Source organism: Lepidochelys olivacea (genome assembly GCF_965140295.1).
Source record: "Lepidochelys olivacea isolate rLepOli2 genome assembly, chromosome: 2".
Classification (NCBI taxonomy): Eukaryota; Metazoa; Chordata; order Testudines; family Cheloniidae; genus Lepidochelys; species Lepidochelys olivacea.
The window spans coordinates 68,915,153-68,935,402 of record NC_140412.1 but is presented as its reverse complement, the minus strand read 5'-3'; the positions used below and the strand labels follow the sequence as shown (position 1 = coordinate 68,935,402).

The 20,250-nt window shown below is 40.7% G+C and overlaps 2 protein-coding genes across 4 annotated transcripts in view; one reads left to right on the top strand and one right to left on the bottom strand.

Moving 5' to 3' along the window:
- LYN (LYN proto-oncogene, Src family tyrosine kinase) overlaps positions 1-12,348 on the top strand; it is a 94,604-nt gene extending 82,256 nt beyond the window's left edge. For both annotated transcript variants that reach the window (XM_084620921.1, XM_084620920.1), the window contains exon 13: positions 10,533-12,348. In XM_084620921.1, the coding sequence (XP_084477047.1) occupies positions 10,533-10,735 (203 nt within the window). In that variant the 3' untranslated portion in view covers positions 10,736-12,348. The remainder of the gene's footprint in view (positions 1-10,532) is intronic.
- Positions 12,349-12,451: 103 nt separating this feature from the next.
- LOC311516637 (kinesin-like protein KIF20A) overlaps positions 12,452-20,250 on the bottom strand; it is a 49,771-nt gene continuing 41,972 nt past the window's right edge. For both annotated transcript variants that reach the window (XM_084620918.1, XM_084620919.1), the window contains 2 exons: positions 19,071-19,190; positions 12,452-15,563 (listed from right to left, as the gene is read on the bottom strand). In XM_084620918.1, coding sequence (XP_084477044.1) covers positions 15,288-15,563; positions 19,071-19,190 — 396 coding nt within the window. In that variant the 3' untranslated portion in view covers positions 12,452-15,287. The remainder of the gene's footprint in view (positions 15,564-19,070; positions 19,191-20,250) is intronic.

Here is a 20,250-nt window from a genome sequence, read left to right as displayed (position 1 = left end):
CACTGCCTCAGACTCATAAGTTAGCATCCTGTATAAGATTATGAACCGTGTAAGAGATGTGCATTCAGGATGAATTTCAATTAAATAATATATGGTTCTGGTGAAACTGTTCATTAAGAAATAGTCTACCCATAACAGTGTCTTGGAAAATTAGAGAGACACTGCTACTCCTTTGTATCTTTAACTTATACCAGAATCTATGACAACCGATCAAGCTGTATAGCTGGGAAATATTATTTATTCAGTATACACATTTGTATACGTGCTCATCATGTTGTGTCTTGGCATGTGTACTTAAAATGTGTCATTAATAAACGTTGATTAAAAGAAAGAACTCCCCATTATTCTCTTGAAAACTAGAAATCATGTTTACAGGTGGGCTTTTCACAAATTGGCTGAAGCACAAAATGGGCGTATTTGCCCCATGCATTCAGAATGTAGCAGAACGGTAAAGGTGCAGGGCTTGATCTGGCAAAATGCTGAGCATTCTAGCCCTGATCTAGCAAAGCACTTAAGTACATGAACATTCCCATTCAATGGCACGATTCACTGCTTAAAAATAGGAACACACTTATGTGCTTTTTGGGATTAGAGCCAGAGTGCTTAACACCCGGCAGGATGAAGCCCCTGGTGAGCAACTGTTGTTCTTGTGCACTGACGCTCATCAGATAACATTATTAAATTGACAGAAATAAAGTCATTGTAATAGAGCATCGGAGCATTCTGCAGGGAAGATAAATGTCTCATTGACTTGCTCTCTACTTGTATTTTCCGTAAGCGCCTTAACCTTTGCTCTGCATTTGTGTAGCAGCAAGAGACTCTTGTCCTATGACGACATCCTATTTCACTGATAGTCTCAAAAGCAAGTGCATTTGCACTGTTGTAACTTGGACCATTTCAATGCTTTTCACCATATGGAAAATTGAATGCAAATATTAAACATGGGCCCAAATGAAGAGTTCTGATCCAGATCCAGATTTCATAGCTGAGATCTATTTTTGTGCTGGAACTGAAACCAAAACCCTGGATCCAAACATCTCTGAAATTTGGAAATGTTTGGATCTGGGTCTGAATTTTCCGACTCAGGCCCATTTCCAGTGTTAATATTTAAGAAATTATTTGCAGGGAATTAAAATATAAATGTTAAAAAATATAAGAACTCACCTTACAGGCCTGTAAGAGAGGACAACCACGACTGTTTCTTTTAAAAGGAAAAAGCACTGGCTTATTCATCCAATAAGGTACTGGATATTATAACTGTCATTTATATAGACATTTTGAATATAAAAAACAAAGTTGCCAATGCAGTTGTAGAGTGCCTGCACAGCTTCCACTATCTTTTAGGACACTACGTCCTGCTTTCCCAGTGTATGTTGACTCACTTTATGGAGATAAATGGATTTACCTCCTCTCTGCCCCTTTTTGAGACCGTAGGGACCCCACAGACACATGGAGAGAGCAGACCCTGTTTTCCATGCATCCACAGAGAACTAGGCATAATTTGGTCCTCCGTGAGCAAAATAAAGCATCAAACTCCTCTCCATATTCTCATTTGAGCATATTTCCTTTGTTCTGTCTGGTTGCCCCCAGCAGCTTTGCTGCAGTGCTCTTCCTGTAGTTTAGAGACCAAACAAGTGGTTTCCTTTATTTCTAATACTACTGTCCGTAAATAAGCTGGCAAAATGTACTGTTGAATACAATGTAACGCTATCCCTTCCACCTAATGAATGTGTTAATCTCTGAAATGTGCTTAGCTTTGTTCACCTCGGAAAGATCCACTTCATTCACATTCAGATCTGCCATTTGACGGTATGATTTGCCGACACACTGTTAACTACTCCCCCTCTTGGTGATCGAAAAAAGGAACTTTTTATTGGCTGCATTCTGATCGGCTACACCAGAATAACTCAATTGGTTCTAATGCAATTACTTCAGAAATGCACTGGTAATCTGAATCTGGCCCTGTACACTCATCTGCAAACTTTGCCACCTCACTCCAGACCATTTATGAATAAGTTGAATAGGATTGGTCCTAGGACTGACCCTTGGGGAACGCCACTAGTTACCCCTCTCCATTCTGAAAATTTACCAGTTATTCCTACCCTTTGTTCCTTGTCTTTTAAACCAGTTCTCAATCCATGAAAGGATCTTCCCTCTTATCCCATGACAACTTAATTTACATAAGAGCCTTTGGTGAGGGACCTTGTCAAAGGCTTTCTGGAAATCTAAGTACACTATGTCCACTGGATCCCCCTTGTCCACGTTTGTTGATCCCCCCTCAAAGAACTCTAATAGATTAGTCAGACATGATCTCCCTCTACAGAAACCATGTTGACTTTTGCGCAACAATTTATGTTCTTCTATGTGTCTGACAACTTTATTCTTTACTATTGTTTCGACTAATTTGCCTGGTACTGACGTTAGACTTATCGGTCTGTAATTGCCAGGATCACCTCTAGAGGCGTTACATTAGCTATCTTCCAGTCATTGGGTACAGTAGCTGATTTAAAGGACAGGTTACAAACCATAGTTAATAGTTCCTCAATTTCACATTTGAGTTCTTTCAGAACTCTTGGGTGAATGCCATCTGGTCCCAGTGACTTGTTACTGTGAAGTTTCTCAATTGATTCCAAAACCACCTCTAGTGACCCTTCAATCTGTGACAATTCCTCAGATTTGTTACCTACAAAAGATGGCTCAGGTTTGGGAATCTCCCTAACATCCTCAGCCATGAAGACTGAAGCAAAGAATTCATTTAGTTTCTCTGCGATGACTTTATCGTCTTTAAGTGCTCCTTTTGTATCTCGATTGTCCAGGGGCCCCACTGGTTGTTTAGCAGGCTTCCTGCTTCTGGTGTACTTAAAAAACATTTTGTTATTACCTTTTGAGTTTTTGTCTAGCTATTCTTCAAACTCCTTTTTGGCTTTTCTTATTACATTTTATTTGGCAGTGTTTATGCTCCTTTCTGTTTACCTCACTAGGATTTGACTTCCACTTTTTAAAAGATGCCTTTTTATCTCTCACTGCTTCTTTAACATGGTTGTTAAGCCACGGTGGCTCTTTTTTAGTTCTTTCACTGTGTTTTTTTTAATTTGGGGTATACGTTTAAGTTTCACCTCTATTATGGTGTCTTTGAAAAGTGTCCATGCAGCTTGCAGAGATTTCACTCTAGTCATTGTACCTTTTAATTTGTTTAACTAACCTCCTCATTTTTGCATAGTTCCCCTTTCTGAAATTAAATGCCACAGTGTTGGCCTGCTTAAGTGTTCTTCCCACCACAGAAATGTTAAATGTTGTTATATTATGGTCACTATTTCCAAGCGGTCCTGTTATAGTTATGGACCAGATAGTCCATATAGTCTGGTCCTCTTGGACCAGATCCTGCGCTCCACTCAGGACTAGATTGAGAGTTGCCTCTTCCCTTGTGGGTTCCTGTGCCAGCTGCTCCAAGAAGTAGTCATTTAAAGTATCGAGAAATTTTGTGTCTGCATTTCATCCTGAGGTGACATGTACCCAGTCAATATGGGGAAAATTGAAATCCCCCACTATTATTGAGATTTTTATTTTGATAGCCTCTCTAATCTCCCTTAGCATTTCATCGTCACTATCACTGTCCTGGTCAGGTGGTCGATAATAGATCCCTACTGTTATATTCTTATTAGAGCATGGATTTACTATCCACAGAGATTCTATGGAACATGTGGATTCATTTAAGATTTTTACTTCATTTGATTCTACATTTTCTTTCACATATAGTGCCACTACCCCCTACCCCAACCCCCACCACCGCACGACCTGTTCTGTCCTTCCGATATATTTTGTACCCATTCCATGTGGCCATTCTCTCTCCTCTATCGGACTAGTTTACAGCTCCTGGAAGCCCTCCTCAGGTGTCAAAATTTTCACAACAGGCTTTGGTTATTTTGTGGGTTTTAGGGAAAGAGGGGCAGCTGTAAGTTTGAGGGAAGATGGAAGCATTCCCTGAAAGCTCTTCTCCCAGCTTCTCTGGATTTATCCAGCTTCCCCCTTGCTTTACTTCCCTCTAGGCTGTATAATGGAGAGAATGACAGAGACTGTTTGTATTTGGAGAAGAAGAGGCAATTATTCTTTATCCTATGCTCTGAATGAAGCACATGGTAGAGAGTGAATGATCTTGTAGTTAAGATGCCAGACTGGCACTCAGAAGATCTGGGTTCAATTATCAGTTTCATCACAGATTGCTTGTGTGTGACTTTGGCCAAAGCATTTGATCGCACTCTGCTTCAATTCCCCTTCTGATGAGAATACTACCTTTCTCTCAGCTGTTGTCTAGCAACTCTTCAGTAGTTACAGGTCACAGCAGACTTTCTGTTCACAGCTGATTTTTCTAAGTACTCTAAAATCCCCATACATAGGCAGATTGCCTTGAAACTTACTGTGCCCCAGCAGGGGTAGGAGTAGTGTGTGGCACAATATTGGGGTCGTTTGCCCAAGAGGTTCCCAATATACAGGTCTCCTCCCAACATAGTCTGTTATAAAACTGCCCTTACGTGCCCACAGCTTGAGTGCAAAGGAGAGAGGGAACATGAAGTATCTGGTACCAGGATACCACTCTAAAAATCCATTAATAAAAAACTTGGCTGTTTTGCTTGGTTCTGTAGTGTGCCAATGTAGTCGCTGCTTTGGTTCCTATCAGCTGGAGCTGTCTACCCACCACCGTTATGGACTCTCCTTACCTCTACATGAGATGAAGGCTACTGGCATTCTTCATACCTGCAGGAGTGACACAAAGGCACTTACAACAGAGCTGGAACTTGAATCCAGGTCCTTTTATATGACAGTCCCAAGCCTCAGCCTCTGTACTGCACTACCTTTTGAAGTACATGTGTGAAATGAACTAGTCACATATGCTAGACTGTTAGCATAGAAACGGTGTGGAATGAAAGGGGCAGGGACAATAGAAAGAGCTGGACATGTGATTAAAGGAATGGGCTAGGATGTGAGACCTAGGGTCTGTTCCAGCCTCCACTGTGATGGTGGGCAAGTCACAAAAACCATATAATTAGATGGTGGCTACTTTCAGAGCCCTACCTTCAATGCTGAGAGGCGTAGGCTGAAGGATGGGTTTTTTTAGCTAAACCATTAGTTTGGAATTGAGCAGCCCCTTGGTTCTAGTCTTGTGCAACTTTGTCCAAGATTCCTCAAGGCCCCAGTTTTGGCTCTTGAGCTTACTGCAGGTTGCTTACAGTTCAGGAGACAATTTGGGCAAGTTTAGCATTGAGACTTTTGAGGTTCTTAGAGAGAGCCCTTAGTCTCACTCACCCTGTTGGCTGCAGTTGGAAAAGTAGCAGGAAGAGCCATAGCGGGATGTTTGGGGAGGCTGCAGGGTAGGGGAGCCATTTTGTGTTTGTGTAACATAGTTCCCTAGGTTGGATCTATGACTCTCCTGAGTTGTAGAGTGAAGGGGAAAGCGAGCTCTGCAAGTCACTTTCCTCACCCCCAAATGGCAGCTTCTTGAGGGACATATGTAGTGCCATGCCCCATGCATAAAGCCTTAAAAAAAAAAATAGGTGCCTGGCAGGCAGGTGGAGCTTGAGCCAGAAAGGAGAGCTGAGAGTAGGGAAATGCTGCATGCCATCATTTTGGGAAATCATGCATTCACAGATCTGACCCTTAAAAGAGCTAGGGGAATATTTTTTGGAGACACTCTATGCCTAGGAGCCAGTGGTGTGCTTGATGTGATCATTTAGATTACATCTCTGCACTTCCTGAGCAGTAGATATGAGGAGAAAGAGAACCCTGCAATCTCTTTCCCAAAACCTACTGCACCCTACACAGACATGGGGGATCTGAGTGTGAGTAGGGTTGGTGCCCTGATGGGAAAGGGTACAGAGCTCCCCTTGTCCCCTACCCTACCTCTTTGTGGGAGAAAAGATTGTGCCAGTAAGGGAGAGGCATGGCCAGACTCCCCTTCATATCTATTGGTACCTCCAGTTGCTAACTATGGGACCCTGAGGAGTACCTAGTCCTCTTACTCATAGAATATCAGGGTTGGAAGGGACCCCAGAAGGTCATCTAGTCCAACCCCCTGCTCAAAGCAGGACCAATTCCCAGTTAAATCATCCCAGCCAGGGCTTTGTCAAGCCTGACCTTAAAAACCTCTAAGGAAGGAGATTCTACCACCTCCCTAGGTAACGTATTCCAGTGTTTCACCACCCTCTTAGTGAAAAAGTTTTTCCTAATATCCAATCTAAACCTCCCCCACTGCAACTTGAGACCATTACTCCTCGTTCTGTCATCTGCTACCATTGAGAACAGTCTAGAGCCATCCTCTTTGGAACCCCCTTTCAGGTAGTTGAAAGCAGCTATCAAATCCCCCCTCATTCTTCTCTTCTGCAGGCTAAACAATCCCAGCTCCCTCAGCCTCTCCTCATAACTCATGTGTTCCAGACCCCTAATCATTTTTGTTGCCCTTCGCTGGACTCTCTCCAATTTATCCACATCCTTCTTGAAGTGTGGGGCCCAAAACTGGACACAGTACTCCAGATGAGGTCTCACCAATGTCGAATAGAGGGGAATGATCACCTCCCTCGATCTGCTCGCTATGCCCCTACTTATACATCCCAAAATGCCATTGGCCTTCTTGGTAACAAGGGCACACTGCTGACTCATATCCAGCTTCTTGTCTACTGTCACTGAGAAGTCCACTGTCCACTCAGTCATGCTCCCCTCAGTAATTCCATTTTCTCAAATTCCAAGGGAAATCCACATGCAAGACTTAGTTAAGCCTTGTGCCCTGTCAGCCTAAGGGAGCGGAGGGTGGTTCTGCGAAGTCTAGAGCATTGTCTTTGAGACATTCCACAACAGGAGAGCTCTGAGTGCAGGGGTTCAGCCATACCCTGTGGTCTTCCAGATTGGGGTAGCTTAATTCCCAAAATAAAATGTCAATCCAACCACAGGGGGAGATAAGGCTTTGCGGTGACCTTAATTCTGCCCCTTTACACATAGCAACTGAGACTAAAAGTATCTCACCCTCCCTAACTCAACCTACCATTTACTATAGCCCAGACAAATTCTGACTCAGTACTTCCACTCAGCCAGTTCAGATGACAGGGAAGTTCTGGGGCCTGGGGTATGCAGCACAAGGAGTGGATGAGTACCAGCAGCACTGCAGAGCTTAGAATCTGTGAACTGCTCTGTGCAGTACAGGCCTTTGTTCAGTAGACACTGAGGAGAAAAGAATAAGGTACTGTGATCTCCCTCATGCACAGAGGTTAAGGTTATATCAAAGTGTCACCTTAAAAAGATTTTATCATTCAGTACTCTGCAGGAGTCACTTATATTTGTGGGATAATACCCTGGTATCAAATTCCAAAACTATGTCCATTAGAGAACTCCACCAGAGTTCTCCTGTGATGATATGGTCCTGTGTGGTAGAAGGGAGTTCACCCCTACCCACCTCAGCTCCTTCTCCCACTCTTGAGCCTCCTGCTGTTATGCTGAAGCACAGGGGAAGGTGGGCAGCTTATGTGAATGCAAAGAACAGTTACAAGTTAGTAACCTTTTTCTGCTCTAAAAGCCTCTCTGCATTCCCACTTGAGCAGCTGGAGAGTAGGCAAGAAATTCTTAGCTAAATACCAATTTGTAGCACCAGATTCCTATACTGAGCCTTGAACCACAATGGTTAGGGAGACTTATGGAGGGTACAGCAGCTCTCCTAACCTGAGTCTTTAAACCAGGGACTAGTAGTTTGCTAGGTAAGACTTAACAGCGTTCAACATTTCCTATTCCAATTAGTTGTTTGGCAGTTGGGTCTCACTATTTGTAAAACAGGGGAAGAAATGATAATTTAAGAAGAGCAGCGGACAGATGTCACAAGGGGAACTTAGAGGCTTATGTCCCCCAGTTAGGCACCAGTGGCATTCACAAACTGTCCAGCTGCTGTGCAACACTGTACACACTTAAGTTTCCAGTGTTAAGTCACTGGAGGAGCCAGACCTACATATTTCAGAGTCTTGACACCAAACAAACAGCTCACTTAGGCTTAGACATAAGTTAATACCAGGATTCACATGCTAAGCATGTCTCTTGCCTTTGGCCATGATCTAGGAGGCATGCTTTAAAGTAGAAGAAGGGGGGCCCTGTTTATAATCTTTAACCCATGATGAAAGCACTCATCCAGGTTATGGGAGTCCCAGTTTCAACTGCATGCTCTGCTTGAAGCGGAGAAGGGATTTGAAGAGTACCCTATTCAGTGGGTTATGGTATACTTTGCCACTGTGTATAACTTAAACAAACAAGGGCCCTGGAACTTGAGCTTCCCATGGAAGTGCCCTCCACACTTGGCTACAGAATCCCTCCTACTTGGCAGCCTAAATCTTCCTTGTGAATCCCAAGCAGCTAAAGACCAAGCACCTATAAGGCATGGAGATGAAGTTCCCTGGAGTTGAGTAAGGTTGCCAGAAAAAACACAGATTGAGAAAGGTGGATATCAGACTACCTTAGTCATGAAGAGACTTTTGTATGGTGGTTTATAATGCTAAAGAGGTACAGTAGCCATCGAGCCCTAAATTCACTCATCTTCAGAACAGATGTAATTGCTAGGAGGAAGGTTATTTTGATTAATGTGCTTGAAAAGTTCAAGCCAGAGGCTCATAAGGGTCCAGTAACTTTGTTAGGGCAAGACTGAGGTCCCATGATGGCTAGTGGGACTATCTGTGCCAAAGGGGGGCCCCAATGCTAGCACTGAGGTCGTTGCTGGTCTTGCAGCTTTCAAAAAGGGTTTTCAAGCATTGCTATATGTAAGGCTACATAAGTAACTGAAGGCGGCCATGCATCTCTTTCCATGAGTTGTGGGTTTGAGGTGAGAAGAGGTCTGGTGTCCTGAGGTAGAGTGAGGTAGCCTCCAAGTACAAAGAAGTTGAAGGTACCCTGAAGTGATTTCAAACTGGAACCAGAGGAGCAGGTACAGGCAGTGGAAAAAGTATGTAGCAGGGTGCCTAGCAGCCTGACTAGGGGGTGGAAATCTACCCAAGTTGAAGGTGTCATTAGGATCCAAACCAGTGAGACCAAGTTTGTCAGCATTGAGCATCCAGTTCTGAAGAAGTACAGAGATGAAATTACAGTGGTGCTGTTTGGGAGGCCCCATGGGTCTGGGTGTACAGAAGAGAAAGAATGTAAAACAGAAGAAACACCTCCTCTGGGGAAATGTGTTCTTATTACACAATTAGACATCTAGTCTGGTGATGAGGTACTAAGAAAGGCAGCTTCAGAATTGGTGTGTCAGTACTAGGTGAGGAGTAGGCACTCTGGTTACTACCTGTGGCACCAAGGCTTCTGAACTTTAGGCCAGTTTGTTCTTCAAGGTGGCTTTAGATTTAACCAATACCAGGTTGTGCAGGGTGAGGGACTGTCTCGCAGATTAGGGCTAAAGAGATTCTCACTGAGCCCATGGTCAAAGGTGGTGCTAAGACCAGACTGCTTGCATATTTATACGTGCCTCTGGAAATTTCCACTACATGCATCTGATGAAGTGGGTATTCACCCACAAAAGCTTATGCGCCAAAACGTCTGTTAGTCTATAAGGTGCCACAGGACTCTTTGCCGCTTTTACAGATCCAGACTAACACAGCTAGTCCTCTGATACACAGGACCCAAGAGATACTTTACCAGTCTGGTAAGAGAAGCTCTGCACAGAGGCTGGTGTTGGTATCATCAATGGGCCCAATGGAAGATCAGGCTGTAGGCAGAGGAGCCTCTCCCCCCTTTAGGTGCAGGGAGTAAAGGTGTCTCAAAGACAGTACAGAAGATTATTGAGTGATCTAAACACAGGATTCTGTCTCCAGTATTATCAGTGGGTAAGAGGTGTACCTCTTGAAGGCCTTAGGGGTTTCAGGCTGGACATAATCCAGGTAAAAGACTAAAGTCTCCTGTGACAGTGGAAAGGCTGCTTACACTGAACTAGACTATGATACTCTAAGCTATTTACAAAGCCGAAAGCTAGGCTTGAGAAAATATAGGCCTGAGGACACAAATATGTATTCCCTTCACTTTCTGGAAGGAGCAATGGCCATGGGGGGCAAGGGATGTAACTCTTATGTAGAATACTGTACTTCCCTTGTAAAAGAGATTGCATGACACAGCTTTTCAAAATAGTTACAGAGACTGACATGTCACAGTGCACAAGTTGTGAATACAGAGAGGGCCTTGAGGCAGAACCCTCTATTTCCTGGTTTTCCAACATTTGGATTTTTGGAATTTAACTCCCGTTCTGGCAAGGCATGAGGAACAGAGAGTACTATCTACAACCTTAACCCTACATTAAAGGTTTTTTGCCTGTGAGTTTATATTTAAGCTCTGAGGCAGAGACTGTCATACTATGTATATGCACAGCATCTATTTGCTAGCTTTAATTAAAAAAAGTAAAACTTGCATTGCCCCATTTAGATTAATTAATTTAGTATGAGTTTTTGGGGTGTGGAGTAACAGCAAAAGAAGGTGCTCTGATCATTGACACAAAAATCTGCTTCTAAAAATCATTTGTTTTGTTTTAGGTATGAGTAATGCTGATGTGATGGTTGCTCTTCAGCGTGGGTACCGCATGCCACGCACGGAAACCTGTCCTGCGGAGCTTTATGATATTATGAAAACATGCTGGAAAGATAAAGCAGAAGAGAGGCCAACATTTGATTATTTACAGAGTGTGCTAGATGATTTCTACACAGCAACAGAAGGGCAGTATCAACAGCAGCCATAGAACAAAAACTTTTCTAGTTGGCATAGACTATTGTTCGGACAAACTGGGCAGACCAGTTATTTCATGTTTTTGGATATCCTAACAGATTGTGGCTTCTGAAACTGGAGGCTGAAATTCCACAGGAAGAATCATTCTGCCTAGAAATAAACCGTTCCTCTATGGTTAATTTAATTTGAATGATCACTCTGCTTACAGTTAGAGTTCTCTTTAGATATCTTTTTATTTGCCTAAACAAACATCCAAACAAAACAAGCTTTGAAAACAAAGAGTACAGTCTCACCAATACAAACTTACAAAGCATTTGCAGCTGCAAACAGAAGAAGTTGGGGAAATCCCTAAATGATAGCATGCCTTACAAGAAAATGTAAGAAGGCTGAAGATAAATATGAACTTATGAAGGAAAAGTTAAAGAATTTCTGCTCCCAAATTAGCTTTTTGCAAGATATCATGCTTTGTATTTGTATAGCCTCTGGTTATTTTAGATCACTATCTGGAGAACTGTATCTTGTTGCAAGATTAATATTTAGGATGTAATCATCCCCTTTAAGAGGGTTAAAGGTAATTTTTTTACACTTAATTATCTTTGGCATTTATGCACAGCTCAAGCATTTACACTGTTAAGATTTGAAAAAAGTGTCTTTTACAGGCATCAAGGTAAGAATCAGACCTGAGATATTGTGAAATTGCATTATAAAACGGTGTAATTATTGTGCTAGATGTGTCAGAAAAGACAACATATTTTCTTGCTCTGCATATAGAGCACTGAATTTAAGCCTGGAACCACCAGCTCAAAATTCATTTTTTTCCCATCTTAAGTCAGTGGCAAATCTCCCCTGTATTTTGAAGGGAGCAGGATCTGGCCCTCAGTATTCTGAAACACTGTGATCCATCTATTACCCATGAGAATGTTTTCTATAAGTATCTTAATAGGAATTTTAGAGTGAGTGATTCAGTAATATATTCCTAATGTTTCAATTAATTGAACTGAAAGCAATTTTAAAGATTAGCCAAAAAGAATGTTTTTAAATGCACCACACCTTATAAGCATACTGTAATCAGTGAAATTACACTGGAGTGAGTGTTAGCACCCTGGTTCTGCTTTTCATTACGTAATTACTACTAATTCATAACCAACAGTTAAAAACATGGACTGATTTACTTATTACATAGTTGGTGTTCTTAATGTATATTCTGTTAGAATCCAGATGTATTAACAAAACTGTATTTAAACCAATGCTCAGTCATGAAGTGAATTATCAAGTTGAGTATGTTTTAGTTATCAAAAAGCATAACCAGCGCAGTTACAATGTGACTGCCTGTTTGTCCTCCTTTGTATAAAAAAAGTCTGGGCTGTTCTTACAACCAAAACCATTTATGATAAAGGGTACTCACGGAAGCTTTAAAAGAGGCTAACTACTGGTGAGGCTTTAGTGTACCTGCAGTCCAAACAAAGGGAGCAGTATAAACATCCATTGCTTTTCTTTTTTAGTAAAGCGTAGCAGGTTTCTGAATGAAGGAAGTCAGTCAATGTGCAGATTAACCACCACAGACTGTAAATATTTTTACTGTATGGTGATTTTTTTATTTTAATAAACAAACTTTTTAAATTTAAACTTGTACCATAGTAGTTTGTCCTGCAAATTACAGTAAGTAGCCACTTTATAGGCCAGGCTGACAGTTTTCTGTGTACAAGGAATGCAGGATCAGATCGTGTCAGTGTTCAGATGTTAACCAAAAGAACTATTTTTGTTTTGTATAGCATCACTTAAATTAATCTTGCCTCTTATACCCATTCATCTCAGGAGGAGCAGTTCAGAAATCTCAAGACAGCCATTTCACTGCTGAATATTTTAGCAGAAATATCCAGCTCAGTGGTTCTTATCCTACAATTCTGAACTACCCACCTCAGTAGTCAATTCCAAAATAGCTGCCAAAACCTCAATCTTCTACAGTGCCACTAGGCACCACTGTGTACTGAAACATTTAGGAAAGCCTGAACATTTTCAAAATTTAAGTTAGCATTGGGAAATGCTAAGTCATCTTAGTTGCAGAAAAAGTCTAGGAGCCATACACTGGATCAAATTCATTATGTGTTTGCAGAGCTAGTGCAGCATTGAGAAATGCAGGTGAAAGATGGAAGCATGTTTGGTTTAACTTAAGCCATATTTTATGTAATGTTGGGGGGAGGGGGGGGAGAACATCTAAACTGAAATCTATGACTGGGGTTTATCAAGGTTCCTATTCATGTTATCAGATTACTGTAATAAACCAAAGTATTTAAAATGAGAACCTCCATTTATTATCCTCATTTCTGATCTTTTCTTGAGTGCCAGTGATGGACATAAAGGTGGTCTGGCTGGATATTCAGTTTAAGGACTGAGCTAGAGCTTGATCCAGATGGCGTTCAAGCTACCAGAAGGCTGTTTCTTTGGAATTTGCCATGGTTGTGATGAGTCCATTTATAAATCAGTGGATACCTGTTTTGATAGGACAAATAACCCCATTGGATATTGCTTTTCGGGAGAGTAACTCGTGCTTCCTAGATCAGAAAATCCCAATTCCTAGTGAATATATGAAGTCCCTGAGTACACATTAGCGTGAGTTTTAACAGACTGAAGCACTCACTTAACCAGTTAGGAGTATTTGGTACTGACAAAGGGAAGAGGAAATTTCGAGACCAGGGCTTTGAATTACAGGAACATGATCATCTGAGTGTTGCAATAGTAATGCTGCTCCATCTAGTGTTTCACAATGTTAGTGACAACCTCTAACTCCAGTCTGGTCTACACTTTAAAACACAGGTCAACAATTACAGCGTTCAGGGGTGTGAAAAATCCACACCCCTGACCACTATAGCTATGCCAACCTAGCCCCAGTGTAGATGCAGCTACACTGAGAAAAGAATGCCTCTCTACCTAGCTACTGCTACATGAGAACAGAGTTCTTACAGCAATGAAAAATAAAACACTCACTGTAGGCAGCCTCTATAGTACAGGATTATGCCACTCTAGTCCCTGTAAATATGGCCTCAGTCAGGAGGTGGGTTTTTTGAGCTGTATAAACACCACCTCTAATCTTTGTACTCCAAAGATACAGGCTGCTAGGTTTTGCAAGCCCAGGTTTCTCTGACCACAAGAATGCACACCACTCACCTAACTCTCCAACTATTCAACTTCCCTTGCTTGAAACCCCATTTCATGATTTAACTGTAACGTATTGCTTAATTCCTACATAATCAACCTGCTGCATAATTTAGCAACTCAGATAATACATCCATAGTTAGGGGGTATGGCTAAATCCCAAATCAACACTTTTACATCCACCACCATCCCCACTGACACCAAAATATCACTTTGATCATACCTAGTTTTCTGTGTGGCACTGCTTGAAAGCTGAGAACTTGCCAAAAAACCTCTTACCTGACTCAAGGGTTCCTATACATAGCTGTGTAATGCTGACAGTATAGCACAACAAAATCAGCCACCATTAAACCATGCAAAGGCAATTGCTCAACTCCTACAACCTTGTGACTGGCACACATTTCTGAAGTAGTTATTCTATTATCTGGCTAAAACAAAACTATTTCTGGTTATAATCACCATGCAGTCCCAGCCCCACTAAATTTCTAGACAAAGTTTTCTTTTAAGATGAGGTACTGGCCCTCTTGCTCCTAAACTTTGATTTCAAGTGCATCATACTTCAATAGAAACAAAAGTTAAGACACAGGGACTCTCAGGACAAATCAATTATCTGATGATCTAATCACCGTTTAACACCAAATCTTAAAATGATCTAATATGTAATTGACTTGAAAAAAAACAAGCTTTATTAGAAGTACATTTTAAGAAGTCTACTGCATACACAATTCAATGAGGGATTTTCAAATGGACACCAAGCAAACCAAGGCAATCATGATTATGACAGAAGCATTTAAAATGAACAGTGGCTCCTTACCATTCCATCATCTGACTATCATTAAATGAAATCTTAGTACCAAATCACTCATTTTAATTCCACAGTAAACTGACATCAAGTATAAGATTACTAGTTCAATTCAAATCAAGCATAAGATTAACTGTGAGGAAGCCAGCTCCTCTACAAACAATATCTACTAGCTAATGAAACAGTGAAAGTGAACAAGCTGTTTGGTCGAGCACAAATGCCATTTTGAGTGTTGGAAGTAAGTGTAAAAAGAAACAAGGAAAGTAAAAGACAGGAATGTACCACTAACCTTGACACAAGGCACCCATTTTCCTGCAATGTGGAAATCCATACCTGCTGTATTTCCACAGCAGATCTCCACACCAACAGTTACACAAGAATCCCAATTTAGGTTTACGTTTACATGTCTTCTGTAGTTATTAAAGAAGACACTGACAGAAGGAAAGTTGTCATTCCTATTAATAGCTTATCCTCCCAGTTACATTGATGGTAAGGCTGTATCTATACTAGCCTTTTTTCCTCCACCCAAATTCCAACTGTTAACATCAGTTCAAAATTACAGCTGATGGGCCTTGTCAATACAGACATGTTAATGCAGCAAGGATTAGAGTTATTCTTTTACTTTACGTGCAAAAATAGCTTGTTTTCTTGACATAGTTGGAGAGTCTTCAGATTTCCCCAAGGTTTTGCCAACAGGTGTTTTAGAAGTGACTGCTACTGTAGACTTTAGATTAGTAAACAAGCCTCTCTTGGGTTTTTGCTCCTTAAGCTCTTCTGAATACAAGTGCTTTTTCCTCTCATCTAGTTCTTCTTGCAGAAGAGACACTGTAGCTTCAAGCTCAAGGACACGTTTAGCCCAGTTCTGAAGACCTCTCATCTCTTGTTCCTATGGAATTGTTAAACCACATTAGATAAATGAAAACTAGTGGATGGTACTATTATTTTGTTCATTTTCTTCCAAGTAAAATTTAGACGGAGATCAGTGTGTTATATTAGTAGAACTGTGCAAATACACGGATTTCTTTTGGTTTGCTGGCAATCTTAAGAACAGCCATAATAGGTCAGACCAATGGTCCATCTAACCCAGTACCCTGATTGGCCAGGTGCTTCAGAAGGAATGAACAGAACAGGCAATAGAGGGATTCATCCCCTCTTGTCCACTCCTAGCTTCTGGAAGTCAGAGGCTCAGTCTGCCCAGAGCATAGGTTGCATCCCTGACCAGCTTGGCTAATGGCCATTTAAGGACCTATCCCTCATGAACTTACCTAATTCTTTTTTGAATCGCTTTATAGTTTTGACCTATACAACATCCCCTGGCAACGAGTTCCACAGGTTGACTGTGGTATGTAAAGAAGTACTTCTCTAGGTTTTCAACTTGCTGCCTATAAATGTTATGGGTGACTGCTGGTTGTTATGGGAAAAACTTCTTTACTCAACTTTTCTACATGGTTCACGATTTTATAGACCGCTATCGTATCCCTGCTTAGTTGTCTCTTTTCCAAGCTGAAGTCAGTGTTTTTAATCTCTCCTCTATGGAAGCTGTTCCTTACCCTTAATTTTTGTTGCTCTTCTCAGTATTTTTTCCAGTTCTAATATATCTTTTTTTGAGATGCGGGTACCAAACTACACACACTATTAAAGGTTTGAGTGTACCATGGATTTATATAGTTAATTGATATTTGCCTTATCTATACAACCCTTGCTAATGGTTCCTAACATGGTTAGCTTTGATTGCCACTGCACATTGAGTGGATGTTTTCAGAGAACTATTCACGACTTCCAGATCTTTCCTGAGTGAGGATCTAAGTTATCGGTTATCACAACTCCATACAAAATGGTGTTCTTCAAAATGCAAAGTAATGCACATATCAACACTGAATTTCATCTGCCATTTTGTTGCCCACTCACCCAGTCTAGTGAGATCTCTTTGCAGTCTGCTTTGAATTTACAAAATCACTCAAGATAGGGGTGAACAGTTTGCAGACTTTTTTTTTCCAGATCATTTAGGAATATGCTGAACAGCACTGGTCCCAGTACAGATCCCTAGGGGATCATGCTATTTACCTCTCTCCATTCTGAGAATGGACTATTTATTTTTGGTCTTTTAGCGAATTACTGATCCATGAGGGGACCTTCCCTCCTATCCCAACACAGCTTACTGTACTTAAAAGCCTTTGGTGAGGGACCTTGCCAAAGGCTTTCTGAAAGTCTTAGTACACTGTAACCACGTTTGCTGACCCCGTCAAAATTCTAATAGCTTTCTGAGGCATGACTTCCTTTTACAAATCGTGTTCTTCGGTTTGTGATAATTTGGTTCTTCCCTATAGTTTCAACCAGTTTGCCTATCAGACAAAATATTTTGTCTGACCCAAAACACTGTACGTTTAAGGTTTAAAAAAAAGGAAGGAAGTCTTAAACAGTTCTGGAGGAAAACATTCTGATTTTTTTCGTATTAAAAAGTGTCAAAATGAATGATTTTTCAAGTTGTGTTTCCCCCTCCACAAATTATTTGGAAAAAAAACCACCATGAATTCACAAAGTGTTTCAGTATTGCCAAATCTGCATTTTTGCTAAAGAAATTTTGGCCGAAAAATTTTCCCTAGCTCTACTGTATAGACAATTATATTTGAAGAAAAATGGGCAAAGGCCATTAGCCAAAGTTTAAGTTAAAGTTTTGGCAGTTTTGAGACATTAAACTACATGGTCACAAGCACATGCAATACCGCCTCAAACTAAATAGAGCAAGATGCCTGAATACCACATCTGGTATGCTAATTAACTTCAGTTTCCAATTTAGGTCTATATTTGACCCATTAAGACAAGAAACTCAAAATATTGGGGGAAGTAAGTGTCACAGGATCTTTACTCCTTAGCTACTCACCTGCTCCTGTTTCAATTTCAAACCTAGAGTCAGAATTCTCTCCACAGCAACTAATTACAACATAATTCTGTTTGACTTTAGGCTGGAATAAGAAATCGATCAAGGAGAAGTTCCTGTTTTTATGTAAGTATTCAAATAGTAAGAAAGGGGAAGGTAGTTTTCAAAGTGTTTTCCATGTGGCATAAACCAGTCCTCAAGTTCAACCCAGGTTGTTACTATTTAAATTAGCTATTGAATGGTCAAGAAGCGCATTACTGGGCCCAGTCTAATTCCTACATAGATATTTGACCACAGAGAATCACAATGGCATCAAAATTGGTCAATGATGAAGTGTGGGTGGAGCAGTTTGCAATATTTCATTTAAGTGCTCTACATCATCCTGTAGAAAGCGGACCCTCTGTTGTGTGTACACCAAACTTTAAGATCAAGTCTCCCAGTGTCTGACAAGCTTTGAGCTCAGTAATTCAACTTTGAAATAGTCATACATCCTGCCCCTTTATGCTGATGACTGAGCCCCTACAGCAGATTCACATTCTGAAGAACACAAAGTCGTAAGAACAAACAATTTCTGGATCTTATGGTTGTAACAAAAGCCTTTTAAATGTGAACTGATGTCTCCAAATCCTAGAATAAGAACCTGAAGGGACTGAGCTACCCCAGTGAAATGAATGGGCTATAAACTCAAGGCCAGTGCATGCAAATTATGTAATTTAATGTTCACATGGGCTAAAAGCAAAAAGCTCAGTAGTCCTAGACGTACCTTGCATTGTCTTTATCTGTCCTTTCCAAATCCAGAGGCCAAAATTCAAAGGTAACCATATTAATTTAGTTGCTATACAAAGAACATATTCTATTCTTTGTTTAAGCCTCCTTGTTAGTGGGAGAGCCACTGCAACTAGAATAAGGCCTTAATTGAAGATCTAGCCCAGAGGCCCTAGTTAGATATAATTTAGTCCCTTCCATAGGAAAGACACCATTGCTTAAAGCTGATATTCTTATGTTTCACAGTAATCAGCATCAGCGTACAGGTGTTCTGCTGAAGTCTAGCAAGCAACAATGGGTTATATTTGGGCATTCGAGAAGAGCTCTCTGAATACTGCATCTTTTATTTATATTTGAAAGTTGCTAGTTTCTAACTAATAATGTTTTATAAAATCATTTCAAATGCAGTCAGATTTACAGTACAGAGTCCTCTAGTTTTCCATATCTACTCCCCTCTACACAAGTCAAACAAAATAAACCTTCTTTTTATACATTACCAGTTTAAAGAATATAAGCACAGGGGTTTGACACAAACCCATAGTACAAGAAGTGTCCTGTATGGTCAATTCATATCCTAAAGAACACAAGAGATTCCGCCAGCAGCCAACTCAAGGACAAGCTTTATGCTAGCACTAAAAGGAACAAGAACCAAAAATAAAATTGCTATCTCCTATTCAGAAATAGCCTTGTAAAACCATCAGCTGCACTAACAATTCATTTAAAGGTAGTTTCAATACTTGTTTGACAAACCTTGAGCATCACCACGTGTGTCAGTCGATGGTTTTCCTCAGTTGCTTTTCTGCAGACTTCATTCGCTTCTTGTAAGGTTTCATTTAATTTTTGTATTTTAAACTTTAGAGATTTTATAAGCTGCACAAAACAATACTAAGGTAAGAAATCCTTGAAAGTTTTAAGGGTATATACCCTTAAATTCATGGAGAGGTAGTTAAACATTTGATAGTGTTATTAGTATTCCACAGTAACAGGCCATTAAGACCCCGGAATGTAAAAGTGGTCCCATGGTAGAACAATGGAATTTTATGAGTATATCTTAACCACAATAAAGTACAACCAGCACATATTAGAATTGTTGGATCAGATGCACCGCAGAAATAAGCAGTTGCCATTCCACTAAAGACAGGAGAGTTGTGATCACTTACACCAGTAGTAAGAATGGAAGGAAGGATCACAGACTGCTCCTGGAATAACCTCACATGCTGAGCAAGGGGCAGTTTAAAGCCTACTTTCTCTCCCCGCCCCCAACAGTGTTTTATTGATTGTGTTTGACTAGTTGTGAACTATCTGAGCAGGAGCACAGTTGAGATAGAGGCCCAACCTGCTAATCAAAATAGGTTTTGAGAATTAGTGCCCCCAGCTGTATGTATTCCACTACAAAAAAAAACCAAAAAACCTCCACTATTAAGCTAGTTCTCCAAAGGGCTTTGAAGTTATAAATACTTATATTTAAAAAATCCTTGTGCTCACTATGTTAAATGGGCAAATGTGGGAGGGGGAAACTATGCAAGGTAAGAGCTGAGCCACTGAGTAGGAATGTATGAGAGAAGTGAAGCAGGATAGAAGAGTGGGATTTTCAGGAGAATGAGTAATTCCTTTAGGCTGCCCCCACTGCCTGAAGTCCCAGGCTGCCACTGCAGCAATAGCTTTCTGCTCTTTTAGCCATTTTAAATTTGAAATGCTGAACAACTCACAATTAAGTTTTTACACTAGAAAGCAAGTTTCATTTTCAGGCCAAAAAGTTGAAATTGGCTTCAGAGCCAGAACTCGCTGCTGAGATTCTGGAGACTGGGTATAAGATGAGTTACTAGTCCAGGGACTTTAAATTATATACTCTAAATTAGAGCTAGTAAAATATAGTAAGTTTCTCACAAAAGTAAAAATGTCTTGTTTTCAGCAGAAATTAACAAACATT